Below are 13,476 nucleotides of genomic sequence, written 5' to 3'. Positions count from 1 at the left end.
AAATCACCAGGAAGTTGACATTTTTTTATTAAAAACATATGCAGTACTGGGTTTGGTGTTCTATATTGTCTGAATCAGCTTTGTTTGTGTTCATTTATGTGCTAAAAGAGTGACTTTGAGAGCTGTTTTACCATGTAAGTCAATGAGGAGCATATTTTATGATAATTAATGGAGCAATTATTTTAGATTTCTTGTCCACCTTTGGAGTTACACCATAGCAAGGTAACTACACAACCAAAACCTCTACCAAAGTGGTCTTACACTTTTAACAAGTAAAATAAGCAAATGCATGCAAATGAAGTATTACCATGGTTGATTTGCGGAGCCTGTGTCACATTCTATTGCGCAGTGCAGGTCATCTGTAGCTACTGCCTCTGCCTGGCATCGTTCATTTCCCAGTGCAGTGAGTGAATCTACCCTACCCTTATGTTGCTACAGACACTGGTCGGTTTGAAAAAAAGAGCAAAGTTTGTGCGAGTACTTTGATGAGAAAGCGTCGCGATGGAGAAAACACATCCAATATAAATATGTGAATCGCCCATGTTGCCTTGTTCTGCTAATCCAGTGTTTGAGGTGAGAACATGGAGACTGCAGAGAGTAGGCCTACGTTTTCAATCACAACTGTTTGGCTGAAGATCCAATGTCATGTTATGGTTTAAACCAGGGGTCTTCAACAGGGCGTCCGGGACCCCTAGGGGGCCCTCAGAGATACTGCAGGGGGGGCCGCCAAATCTTTGTGTGATAGGAACTTTTTTTCTTTTTTTTTTACATTAACCACTTGAACCCTCGCTCGCACACACACACACTGAACATTTGGCTAATGTTCTGGGGGCAACATTAGCCAAAAATAGCAGATCTACAGTTTGTAGATCGGCTATTTTCGGCGAAGAGGTTTGGTGTACACTACAGGAAAAAAAGATTGGACAAAGTACAGAGCCAAAGGTCAACTTTACATGGGTTCAAGTCGTTAAATGTCTGAAAACACACATTTAACATGAATTTAATATGTAGTGGGGGTCCCTGCTTCATCTCTCTCTCAGCTAAGGGGTCCTTGGCCTGAAAAACGTTGAAGACCCCTGGTTTAAACTTTAAGGGGAGCTGGTCAGTTAGTAGTGTGCTTCAGACCTGCTCAGCTGGAGTGATCGCATAAACCATTAAAACCGGGAAAGCATTTTGTGTCATTTTAGATTTTTGCGTTGGCTATTAAAAAATAGCAGATATACAAGCTCACAGCACGTCACTTTGTGCCGTGCAGCAAGCTTGTACATCTGCTATTTTAGAATTTAAAAAATAAATCTTAAGTGTGAGAACAACTGGTTTAGAAGGCATTTGTAGAAGGCCTCAGGTCTTAATGGGATGATTGATTTGACCTACTTTAGCGCGCACATAAACACAATGACGGACATGTGCACACGGCCTGGTGACATTTGTTATCATGTGAGGCGAGTTGTTTTTGCGTACAGCCATCTGTCTTTTCATCCTGTTTTGTATGACAAAAAAAAAAGAAAACGAGCCTACTCTCTTCCTCAAATGTCACTGGCATTTAGTGCGTGTGTGTGTGTGTCTTCTAGACTGTCCCTCCATAAAATGACCTCATACATGCAAGACACACACGCATAGATGCACCACTTGGTTCAGGATGCGAGTGTTTGTTTACATACATGTTTGCATAGGATCCAAATTTTGTTTTCCAAAACATGGTAGGCTAGTAAGCAACACAGCTGCATTTAGTGAAATTAATAATGGATGTGGTAGATTTACTGTAGGTGTGCAAGGCAGCAATACTGTAGATGGAAGTCATCAGTGTTGTCAATGTACATTGAAACGCCTACTGTAAATATAACACACCCATTATCATTAACTCATTCAGTGCCAGACTTATTTCTGTCTGTGTTTGACCAGTCCCAGAGATTTTTTGATTTTCTTACCTTTTCAAGTAGTCACAGAATATTTATCTCCAGTATGATCGATCCCCTGATGGTTGCTAATCACAGAGGGTTTCACTGTGCTTCCGCGGGGAAAAAAAAAAAGTCATCACAACCTCCCGTTCGCTTGTTATACGCCGTTGAAAATAGAAATAATGTCTCGCCAAAAATACATGGTAAAACACAGGAGCCGAGATACAGAATATTTCCCAAATACTTTAAAGTGAATGGAGCAGCAAATCTTCGGATCACGTTATCTCCTGGTTCTGTGTGTAAAAAAAAAAAAAAGTAAATCATTTTTTTTAAAGGACAATTTTTTTCGTCAATGGCGCTCTGGGCTTATGAAAATTTGGACGACTTTTTTGTCAATGTCACTGAATGAGTTAATTCGATAAACTACAGCTGTGTCGCTTACATCATGGTGTACTATATGGTCTGCCTTATGCAGCCTGCCATGTCATTCTTTCGTTTTTAACCTGAATTGGGAAACGAACTACAAAATCTGCCTAGGTTTTCATACCCCTTTAAGCCCAATTTTATGCATTCTAAAATGCATTCTAACTTTCAAAAAAGATGCAAAAGAAAATAGAGAATATTACGATTAGATTTTGTCCAAATCGCCCAACACACACACACACACACACACACACACACACACACACACACACACACACACACAGCTTTGTTATGGCACCCAGTCAAGAATGTGTCAATGTTAATAACATTGACACATTCTTGACTGGGTGCATGCATTCATAACTTATGCATGCATGCTGACTTTAAAGGCATTGTAGGGAACATTAAGCCTAAATTAAAAAAATGTGTATATATATATTTTTTGCATTTTCTCCCCTCTATCAGCCACTATATAATGATGCTGGGGTGTTTTCCTTCATTGAAACACAGTCCTCTGTCTGAAATCCGTATTTTCCCTTCTGTTTATGTTCATGTTGTTTATGTCCGGGTCGTAAATTAACGCACGCATGTGCGTGTCCGTGCGCGTCCGTGCCCGTATCAATTTTTTACTTTCGGTTTTAAAACGCTCTCAAACTTCTTTTTTGAGGCACATAATTTACTTTTAAGAAATCGTTTGGATAGAATTTAGTTGTTTAGCTTCATATATGTGGTCAATTTATCATGAAAGTGCCTATTTAAAAATATAAATTCAGAGAACCGTAGGGTCGGGCATTTCCGCGAATTGTATCCGCATAAGGCAACCTATTTTGGGCATGACTCATTTAAAAAGTCCCCCCTGCGTCACCCCCTGGTGGTCGGGGAAAAGAACTGCTGGAGGGGCGGTGTTTGACAACAGTTTTTTTCTTTGATTATGTCTGAACTCCCTACAATGCCTTTAATATACTTTGTAGGAAGCTAGTTTGTGGGCTGTAGTTATTGACAACATTATGCAACAAGCAGCAATAAGAAGATTATCTTCAGCTTAAATCAAAGGCATTGTTTTGTGTGTGTGTAGGTGGTGGTAAACGGCGTGGCCCAGGCCAGTGGAGATCAAGATACGGAGGACACGGAGCTGATGGCAATCTACGCTAAAGATGGCCAAGGAGCCGAGAAGGTAACTCAGTAAGAGTGTCACACTGACATGATCCCCAGTTTTGTCCGTGTGTTACGTCAAAATGCTGACCAAGGCACCCATCCGCTGGTTTACGCAGCTTAACCACGTATACTTTGTTGGCCAGGATCCCCAAGGGTCTATACTTCCCTTCCTTTTTTTTAGTGTTACACCACTTCTCTTTGCCAAAAATAGATCTACAAAGGTTGCAGATCTGCTATTTTGATGAATGTTCTACTATTTTTTGATGAATGTTCCGCTATTAAAAGAATACACAAAATAGGGATGCTAGCTGGGGTTCATGAGATTTAACATACAGGCTTACAGTAACTAATAAATGTCATACGCCAGTATTAAGCTGCTTACCCACCAAGCCTACACAGCAAAATACTTAATCTAACTCTTAGAGTGTATGAGTGGACCCACAGGGTTCTCTGACTTAATGCTAATTTTACTACATGCAAACTCTGTTTCACTACCTCTTCCATCTAAACCTACAAGCTCTGTGTTCAAGGTCACTTTATTGTCTTTGTGTTAACCAAAATACAGAACTAAAACGCAAGCATGTTGCAAGCATCACTGATCCTTTGTTTTTCGCGGACTCATTGATTGTCTCCTCCTCTTTCCTGTAATCTCTTCTCTTCCTCATCACTGTGACTCGGCTCTTTTCTTACAGTGAGAGTGACGTCACACAGGCTGAGGGGTGAAACCCAAAACACATGTTTATGCCAGTGAACTGTTTTGCAGGGATGCACTTTAAATGGACATCTGAGAGTCTTGACTGTTGTACATTTAAACAGCTGTCCAGGGTGTACTCTGAAGTCCATGATAGAACCCTGAATAAAAAAATGGCCCACTTAACCTTGTTCAGACATGATGTTTTGTGTGTGTGTTCACTATGGACGTTTTGTAGTTCTAACAATGCATTCACACTAGCGGCAACAAAGCAACAGGTTACAAGTCATTTTCAATTAAAGACAGTGCCATGAAGCTACAAACCGACACCTGACACTTGTCGCTGCACAAAAACAAATTGAGCTGGCTACAAGCACCCCAATGACGCAGTGAAGTGTAAATCAATCGTGTGATGCCTGACAATTGTCGTTGTGTGATGGGCGTGACACGCTGCAAAAAACTGTCATTGGAGCATTTTTTCCAGTGCTCCAATGACACAGTGAAGCATCAAACAACCATATGTTTTTGTTTCACCATTTCCACTCCCCTTCTCTCTCCCCACAATTTCCTCTGTTCCGTAAAAGGAAGAAGAACTAATTCTTTAGCCAGCTCAATGTGATATTTAACCCAACTCTTTTCATTATGCAGTGTGGCTTAAGCAGCGACTTGGCAGAAATGTAGTTGGCCACGCTTGGTTGTTTTGTAGCTTTTGTCGCGGCTAGTGTAAACGCGGCATCAGACATCGAGAACAATGCCAGCTTACATCATTTGAGAACTGGAGAGGTGAAAAGAGCTAGTTCATTTAAATAGCACCTTTCAAAACAAGTGTTACAAGGTGCTGTAAAAAGAATAAAATCATAATAAAGGAAGAAGAGGAGAGCAGCTTTTGGGCTACTTGGCATTCACTGACCAACAATGACTGATGTTGCGATGTTGTTGACATGGCGTTGACTTCACTTAATGTGGACAGGGACATATTTGTGTCCAGACTACTCTAAATATGTGGACATAATCTCCCCAGGCACTGCCGAAAGTGGGCAGAGTGTCAAGATCTGAAGATCTCTCGAGGGCGTTAATGCCTGTGTTTATTTAGCCAAACCAAATTGTAATGCCAGGTCTGAACAGTACAGTTCATATACTCATCCATCATGTTCACAGAGAAAAATAACCATTATGTTGAAAGTAATGATTGGCCACCTTCACCCCGGTGCCCCTATTCCCCCTAAGTGGTTCAACCTCAGGAAATTATTAACTCCTCGTGTGTGTGTGTGTGTGTGTGTGTGTGTGTGTGTGTGTGTGTGTGTGTGTGTGTGTGTGTGTGTGTGTGTGTGTGTGTGTGTGTGTGTGTGTGTGTGTGTGTGTGTGTGTGTGTGTGTGTGTGTGTGTGTGTTTATGCCTTTGTAGAGCTCAATGTCTGAGACGTTGGACAGCACAGACAGTATGGATGCCAGGAGGATGGATATGATCTACACAATAGAAGACACCCCACCATGGTACCTGTGTGTGTTCTTAGGCCTACAGGTAAATCCTCCTTCCAACCTCGTATGGGCAACAATAACTTTCTTTTATTTTCCCTTTATTGATGATATTATGACCATTACATCATAGTTTCCCTTTTGAATACATTTTTGTAAACAACAACACAATCTGGTGTGTGTTCCAAATTAACCCTAGTGTCTCTATTTTGGGGCGAACACTGGGTGAAAATAGCACATCTTCATGCTCATCACAACGTGTCGAATCTCTTCGGTGAAGATAACTGGAGAAAAAAGCTAGTATAGAGCCCTGGGGGCCCCGGTTTGATTGATTGATTGAATACTTTATTAACAGTTTGTTAAAAGTACAGCGGTATGAAGGATAACACAAAAGGTGGTCCTACAGTATGTATTCAATTCATCAAGGTCAACAATGTATTGTATGTAGGGTTATATAGTTTGAAAACCTGTAAAGATAGTACATATATATAAGTTAACCCTAACCCCTGTGTATCTCCAGCACTACCTGACATGCTTCAGCGGAACCATTGCTGTTCCGTTCCTCCTGGCCGAGGCCATGTGTGTGGGCTTTGACCAGTGGGCCACCAGCCAGCTCATTGGGACCATCTTCTTTTGTGTGGGCATCACCACTCTTCTCCAGACAACGCTGGGCTGCAGGTAGACACTCACACCATCACTGCAATTCAATGCCCGGGAGGACCCTTGAGTGATCTCCACTGATTTACATGAATTCCCATAACTCGTTTTAATGGGTTAATCTAACCCTGATTGCAACGCTAAGCCCTATTGGCCCTAACCCTAAAACAGGCCATTGGAAAGTAAGGACCAGCAGAAATTAATGTTCTCACTTTCCAGGACACACAGACAGAGGCTTACACTGTGGCAGGCACACTTACACAGGCATATGGTCAATTTTATGGTAAATAAGAGTTTCAAATACACATTGATGCACACATGTTTTCCCTAACGGAATTTATGAGGGATGCACGATTAATTTTGTATCATATCGGTACTGGCCAATATCGGCCTTAAAAATGTACTCTGTTAAATTGGTATCAGCGAAATATCCCAATATCTTAAGCTGATTTTATTTTATACTATTTATATTTGAATGTGAAGCTTAAAAAGACTTTTGGGATGATTGAAGGCTGCTAATTCAATCAGTGATAATATTTTTAAAAGCTAGAAGTAGTAGCTAAAAGTAGAATTCCGCATCAGTGCCCAGAATCACAGTTACTGTATAACAGGTGTAAGACAAACCCTACTGGAAACTTTATTCAGATATAGGGTAAAATATCAATCCATAGAATGTGTTAGTTTGTATTGTATCCACTGACATGTAAATTTATTAAGTAGTAAAAGTATGTACACACAGTTTAATGAAAATATTGTTAAATGAGGCCCCTTGTGTGCACTAATACTTTAAAATGCACACTCACTCACACTTTCAAATAATGTACATACATTACAATGTATACAAACCCCACCACAAATCCCAGGGGTTGACACTAATGGTCATAGGCGGATTATGAGACAATGGGCCCCCTGGGCACAGAACTTGTGAAACATTCTGCACAATGAGTACTTTTACTGTTGATGCTTTAAGTATATTTTGACGCCGATGCTTTTGTACTTTTACTCAGGTACATTTTGAATACCGGGCTTTCACTTGTAGCAGTATTGATACTTTTACTTATGTAAAAACTTTGAGTACGTTTTCCACCACTGCCTGAAAATCCTGCATAGATCATTATTAACATGTATTGTCTTGATTCTCATGTAGCTCTTCATGCTGTACATATTGTTCTTTCCCTTCCTCTTCTTACTATTTTCCTCTTCCTTGTCTCTCACTTTGAAATGGTAGTCAAGGACAAGGGTTATTGTTAAAGTGGAGTACTTCTTGTTCCCCTATCTGCCTCTTCATGTCATTCTGTAGTGGCTGTGTGTCTGTGTGTGTGTGTGTGTGTGTGTGTGTGTGTGTGTGTGTGTGTGTGTGTGTGTGTGTGTGTGTGTGTGTGTGTGTGTGTGTGTGTGTGTGTGTGTGAGTGAACGGTTTGTGTGAGTGCTTAACCCATTAAGACCTGAGGCCGATTCTACAAATGTTTTCTAAATCTCACACTCTCCCGATTTTTCAAAAATGGTAGATGTACGAGCGTGTAGATCTGCTATTTTTGAATAGCCAACGCTGAAATAAATAAATAAATATTAAAAACTTTCAACTTGATACACAGTGTCAGTAAATTATCCAAGACCTATATTATATGTGAGAGGACATCTTAAGCGAATTGTGGCAGCATAAATATCCCCCCTTTTCTCTTAAGCAATTATTGCTTAGGAGAAAAGGGAGGATATTTATTTCCCAGATTTCTGACCATAATGTGGTTAAGAGCACACAACACACAGTTCATTGTTTCATTGTCATGTGTCTGTGGTGTCCTGATCAACCCAGGGGTCAGTGGTCATTTAATAATTTATTTATTTTTACCCAGCCCACAGCAATCCGTGGCTGGGTTTGTAATCTGTCCTGTCTGTTATGTAACCAGCTGCGACATCGTGGCTGGTATTGTTTTCACCTTCTAGTCTGTGTGTGTTGTCATGGCAAAATGTGGTCCTGGAGACATCTATTGTAGCGGTAACGACCACAGAAGTAGTGTAGCTTTTCAGCACTTTGCCAAGTGTTGCTACTGTATGTCTCTGATTATTTGTGCACAGATTCTGTCAATGCAATAGCATCACCACCATGCAATATGCAGTCACAAACGTTCACAGGTGAGATCACAATGAAGGCCAAGTTCAAAGATGGGTGCGGTCTTGTGGCAAGGGCACCACAAACAGGTGTTGCCTTTTTTTAACCATTTGATTTAAGTATGGTTTCCATCTAAGTCTGCATCACAACAAAACAGTAATTTTATCTGCAAACACATGTGAGCTAAAGTTACAGCTGAAGTCAAACGTGTGAATTTGCTGGTCATTTGTGGCCAACTTCATAATCAAGAAAGGGAAGTCTGTATGTTGCTGTGATAATTACCCTAGTTTACAATTCTTTTCACCTCATTCACTGTTCTCAAACATTTACATTTTAAGCACCTGCAGATATGTATTTGGCAGCAGACCCTCATCTGAAAAGATTTTGTGCCATAGACCCACATAAGAGATTTGTTAAGATTTTTCTCAGTTTTTCAAAATGTTAAAAAAATTGCAGATCTACAGGCTCACAAGACATTCACATCACGGTGCGTTGTCAGGTTGTAGATCTGTAGAATTCAAATAATTGAATTAGGGTTTAAAGTGGTTAAACTGTTCCTCATTTAGCTGGGGACCGCCTGGGACCCCCCAAGAACCCGTGGTGGTCCCTGGACCGTACTTTGAGAACCACTGGTTTAGTTCACGTAGAAGTTTGCCTGATTTGGCTGTTTCTATGAAATCCAAAGTAGCTACACAATTATGTTCCTCTAATCTTCTTTCCTTTGGCTCCAACGTTCCTTCTCTTTCTTTGCTCACACTATATTAATGTGTACTGTCAGGAACCCAGAAGCGGTTATTTGGTGTCCTGGAATACACTTAACTTTTCAATTCACACTTCAGTGTGCAATTCTTTGTCCCTCTCTCTCATTTTTGGCCGTGCTCATCATCTGATGAGTGTGTACTGCGTTGGCTATGATGCACCTGGCTTAACCCACAGGGCCAAGTCCATCTCATCATCGCTCGTTGAAATACCACGGGCAGGTGACCGCGGCTGTTGCCAGGGATACTGCCGCTCATATCTCACATCTGTGTTTTTCTGGTGTGTCTTATGACTTGCATAAAGACAAACACAGAGAGGTTTTAATCACACTATGGCCATCTTTCTATTAGGCCTCCTACGCTTTTCATCACAGTGGTATAGTATTAGAATCATCTTGTTCCTGTAACCAAGAGACAGCAATACAGCAGCCAACACACACACACACACACACACACACACACACACACACACACACACACACACACACACACACACACACACACACACAGTGCATTCACTGTTTCTTTGACACTAGTCTGAGGGCCTTGGCTGAAGCCCTAGTGTGACGAGGGAACAAACACTGTCCTATTTACTGTCTGTTCCAACATTCAGGATTCAGCCTTGACAGGGTTCCCACGCGTCCTGGAAAACCTGGACAAATTCTTATGTGGTTTTCCAGTCATTGAAGTCATGGAAATGTTTTAAATAATCCAAAGGTCCTAGAAAACAACTAGTTGCCCTTGAAAACAGACAAAAGGGATTTCCTATTACTGGTCAGAGGTAATAGTGTCCTTTCAACTAACCCATCCAAAATATAATGCAGTGTTATTTTCAAATATGAACATCATGTACTGTATAATAATGATATACGGTACTGTAGATGTTGGTCACATGAAATGTCCTGGTAAATGATATATTGGAAACAGTGGGAACCCTGCTTGAGAGGTAACCCAATATCAGACACACTATCTGTCTGTCCATCCATCTAACCTAAATCCTAGTTTCCTGAGGCACTATACTGTCTCTTTGCATTATGTGATTGCCTTGCTTGATTGTAAGACGCTCTGTATAAGAGCGTCTGCTAAATGCCTAAGTTGTAAATAATTGTCTAACACCAGAGAAACATACAGTACACACGCTAAAATAAAACAGGTTATTGCACATAGGCACCACGTGGCAGCTTGTTAATGACGGCAGTGCTTATGTCACGCCGTCATTTAGCAGTGTCACCATGGCAACGCAGTGGTAGATGACATGCGAGAGACAGCCAGGGCGGAAAAGGGAAAAGGAGATTGATGGATAAAAGTTTTTTTTTTTAAAACAGGACGGGACGGAAATAAATATATCACACCTGTTGCCATCTCCCAGGTGAAAATAAGTAGTGTTATCTTCTTAGCGATTGTTCCATCGATTCCTTTTTTGATTAATTGAATAATCGCAAAGCGCGTTTGTTGGAGAGGATCATTTTATTTTTTATATCAACAAATCGATATAAAATATAATTGATTAAATTTGTTTAACCACTTTTTTTATTTTATATTTTTTGCGAAAATAGCCGATATACAAGCTATTGTTTTTTTGATTGATTGACATTTTTATTGGGCAAAAGAATGTAAAACAACAGAGTTACATTTATAATACTTTTGTCTAAAAGGTCCGACCAAAAAAGTCCTTGCGGACTTGTTTCCGTTGGGGTCCTTGAATTAATTTCATACATATATAGTAGCAACCAAACATTGTGATGCGACGTATTGTGTGTTTGTTGTTCGGCTACATATATAAATATCAAACAAATATTTTTTATAATCGATATAAATCAATTAGTTTGATTAAATGTTGCCCCCCTAGAAATATTCAATGAATGGAGGTCAAAGGTTTTTAGAACCCAGGGCTTATGTAATAGAAAGAGTGAGGGCAATGTGGTTTGATGAGTCATGACACCAACACACACACACACACACACACACACACACACACACACACACACATCTATCGTGTTCCAGGAAAGGAATGTGTGTGTGCAAAACGTGTGTCAGTCTGTGTGCACAGGTGTCACCACTTGCACGCCACATGTGACCATGTGATAGACTGGGGGCTTCAAGGTGGTAGACTGGTGCACGCAGCTCGTCTTGCTCCTCTGTCCTTCCTGATGACCGTTAACACGTGTATGTGCTTGTTCCTTTTGAAATTTAGCCCTGTTATCTTTGTTACATCATCATCCATGCCAATATACTGTATAGTGTATGGAGGCTTCCATTCACTTCAAACATCAGTGGGTTCTCAGGCTGTTTTTCTTTTTATATAATTCTGGCTATTTTCCCTTCCCCTTTTCTAAGAAGATTTTCCTGTTTCGTTTTCTCAGTTCTTACCAACTCGTGACTTTCCATTACAATTTCCACTGATTGACCATGTCATGTTTCATTCCGTCGCTCTTGCTTTTCCATGCATATGTACCAATTCATGTGACTTTCCTTGATATTAGCTCCATTTATCTGGTTGTGTTTTGTGAATGGTATTCAAATGGATGGGGGACTGATGCTAAGCAGCATGCAGTCATATTATTGCTCCCCAAGTGCTGACACCTAGTGGTTTTAAAGCACGATGTCTCCATCCTACTACAGCTTTTTTAAGACTAGGTCACGTGTCTCCAGTAGTTATTTGATTATGAGGGCTGGTAATGTGTTATTTCTCATGAGCGTTTTCTTTGCTGGTTTCCAGGTTGCCGCTCTTCCAGGCCAGTGCTTTTGCTTTTCTGGCCCCAGCCAGGGCCATTCTGTCGCTAGACAAATGGAAGTGTAATGATACAGGTAAATGATTATTCTCTTACTGTCTCGTTCTCTGTCTGCCTGGTTACTGTGTATCTCTCACTGTCTCTCTCAGTCTCACATTGTGCCTACTAGTCTCACACAGCTGATCGGAGATCTCCGCCTACTGAAACGTATGGGGAAATCAAATTTGAATGTATGGGCTAGAACAGCGGCGAGAACAGCCGCTGACAAACTTACGGTCGCTGCTTTGAAAACAAATCATATCACTGTCCCAATATGAAGGACCGCCCTATAGGCTTTACAATGATTCTGCAATGCAGTTATTTAATTTTTTTATCTCCAAATTGTTTACACCCATTTTAGCCCCTACATTTAATGATAATTTCCCCAGAGGCTTCGGCAGGCGAACATATCCAATCGTCTGGCTACACAAAGGTAACTCTTACCTGACATAACTGTTGGTCCCAAGCCTAAAATGTATGAGCATCACAGCCAGTTCAACCTGGCAGGGAAGTAGCTGGCCTGAAATGGCAAAATCTCTCTTTTTCCTGCAACTCAGTGTTGTGTTGATACATTTCTGTAGCTCATAAGTAAACATGTTAATGAATCATATTTTTGTGCTTATCGTCCTCTCTCCTTATCTCGCTCCATCTTCTCCTGTGACCAGCGGTTCCACTATTGAACGGCACAGAACTCATGCATACAGAGCACATCTGGCACCCCAGGATACGAGAGGTGAGGAAGCGAATCACTGAGAGAAGGGAGTGTTTAATGCCGAATTCACAGCAATAGCATTTTTCTGCTAAATGTGTGTGTACAAAACCTCCATGTCATATTTGTGTGTACACCTAGTCCACGCCTAGTTCAGACCACACGGAGCTTCTTGGTTAGTTGCCACTTTGTCTCGCTGCAAAGTAACCTCTGCAAATAACTTAAACTTTCCTCAACATTTTCGCGAGTTCACTCCTTGCCAGTGTTGCATTGGTGATTTTATCTTTGGTGGGACGCTATTTTAATGACGTCACGCTTAACACCTACACTACAGGGTTTAGCAGGTCACACCATACACCATATTCACATATGACGTGAGAGCAAAATGGCTGCTGTGGGAATGTATGCATCCAGGCTCGTTCCTATGTTAATTCACGCTGGTGTGACACTCAGCAGTCGGCAGCCATTGTAAACTGTGTTGAGGTGTGAACTTAAGGATTGTTTTTAATCGATGCATGTGCGCGCGCGTGCTCCTGAAACATCTTTGGGCGGATGCCGTGGTACTGCGTGCAATGAGCAATGCAACAATGCTCCTTGACCTAGACAATGCATGGAGCAACACCGCTTTTTCAGAATGTGGAAATAGAATACAGATGTTGGTATGAATCTATGCTTTGTCGCTCAACACTTTTCACGCACATATTTGTAGAGGGAAGGAGATTGATTCAGCCTTTAGCCTGGCACGTTGAGAGACAGAGACCCTTAGTGGATATGAAGCAAGTCCATTTTGAGGAACGAACAAATCTGCTGAAGGCAACCATAAAGGAAG

General features: G+C 41.0%; 1 protein-coding gene across 2 annotated transcripts in view; it reads left to right on the top strand.

The window, feature by feature from the left end:
* The window catches only part of slc23a2 (solute carrier family 23 member 2), a 57,927-nt gene that overhangs the window by 30,053 nt on the left and 14,398 nt on the right, over positions 1–13,476 (top strand). For both annotated transcript variants that reach the window (XM_084055008.1, XM_084055007.1), the window contains 5 exons: positions 3,397–3,495; positions 5,572–5,688; positions 6,163–6,320; positions 11,887–11,975; positions 12,604–12,671. In XM_084055008.1, the coding sequence (XP_083911134.1) occupies positions 3,397–3,495; positions 5,572–5,688; positions 6,163–6,320; positions 11,887–11,975; positions 12,604–12,671 (531 nt within the window). The remainder of the gene's footprint in view (positions 1–3,396; positions 3,496–5,571; positions 5,689–6,162; positions 6,321–11,886; positions 11,976–12,603; positions 12,672–13,476) is intronic.

The sequence above is a fragment of the Gymnoscopelus microlampas genome (genome assembly GCF_963454915.1).
Source record: "Gymnoscopelus microlampas genome assembly, chromosome: 4".
Taxonomy (NCBI): domain Eukaryota; kingdom Metazoa; phylum Chordata; class Actinopteri; order Myctophiformes; family Myctophidae; genus Gymnoscopelus; species Gymnoscopelus microlampas.
The sequence above is the reverse complement of the archived record's forward strand: the minus strand, read 5'-3'. Positions and strand labels throughout refer to the sequence as shown.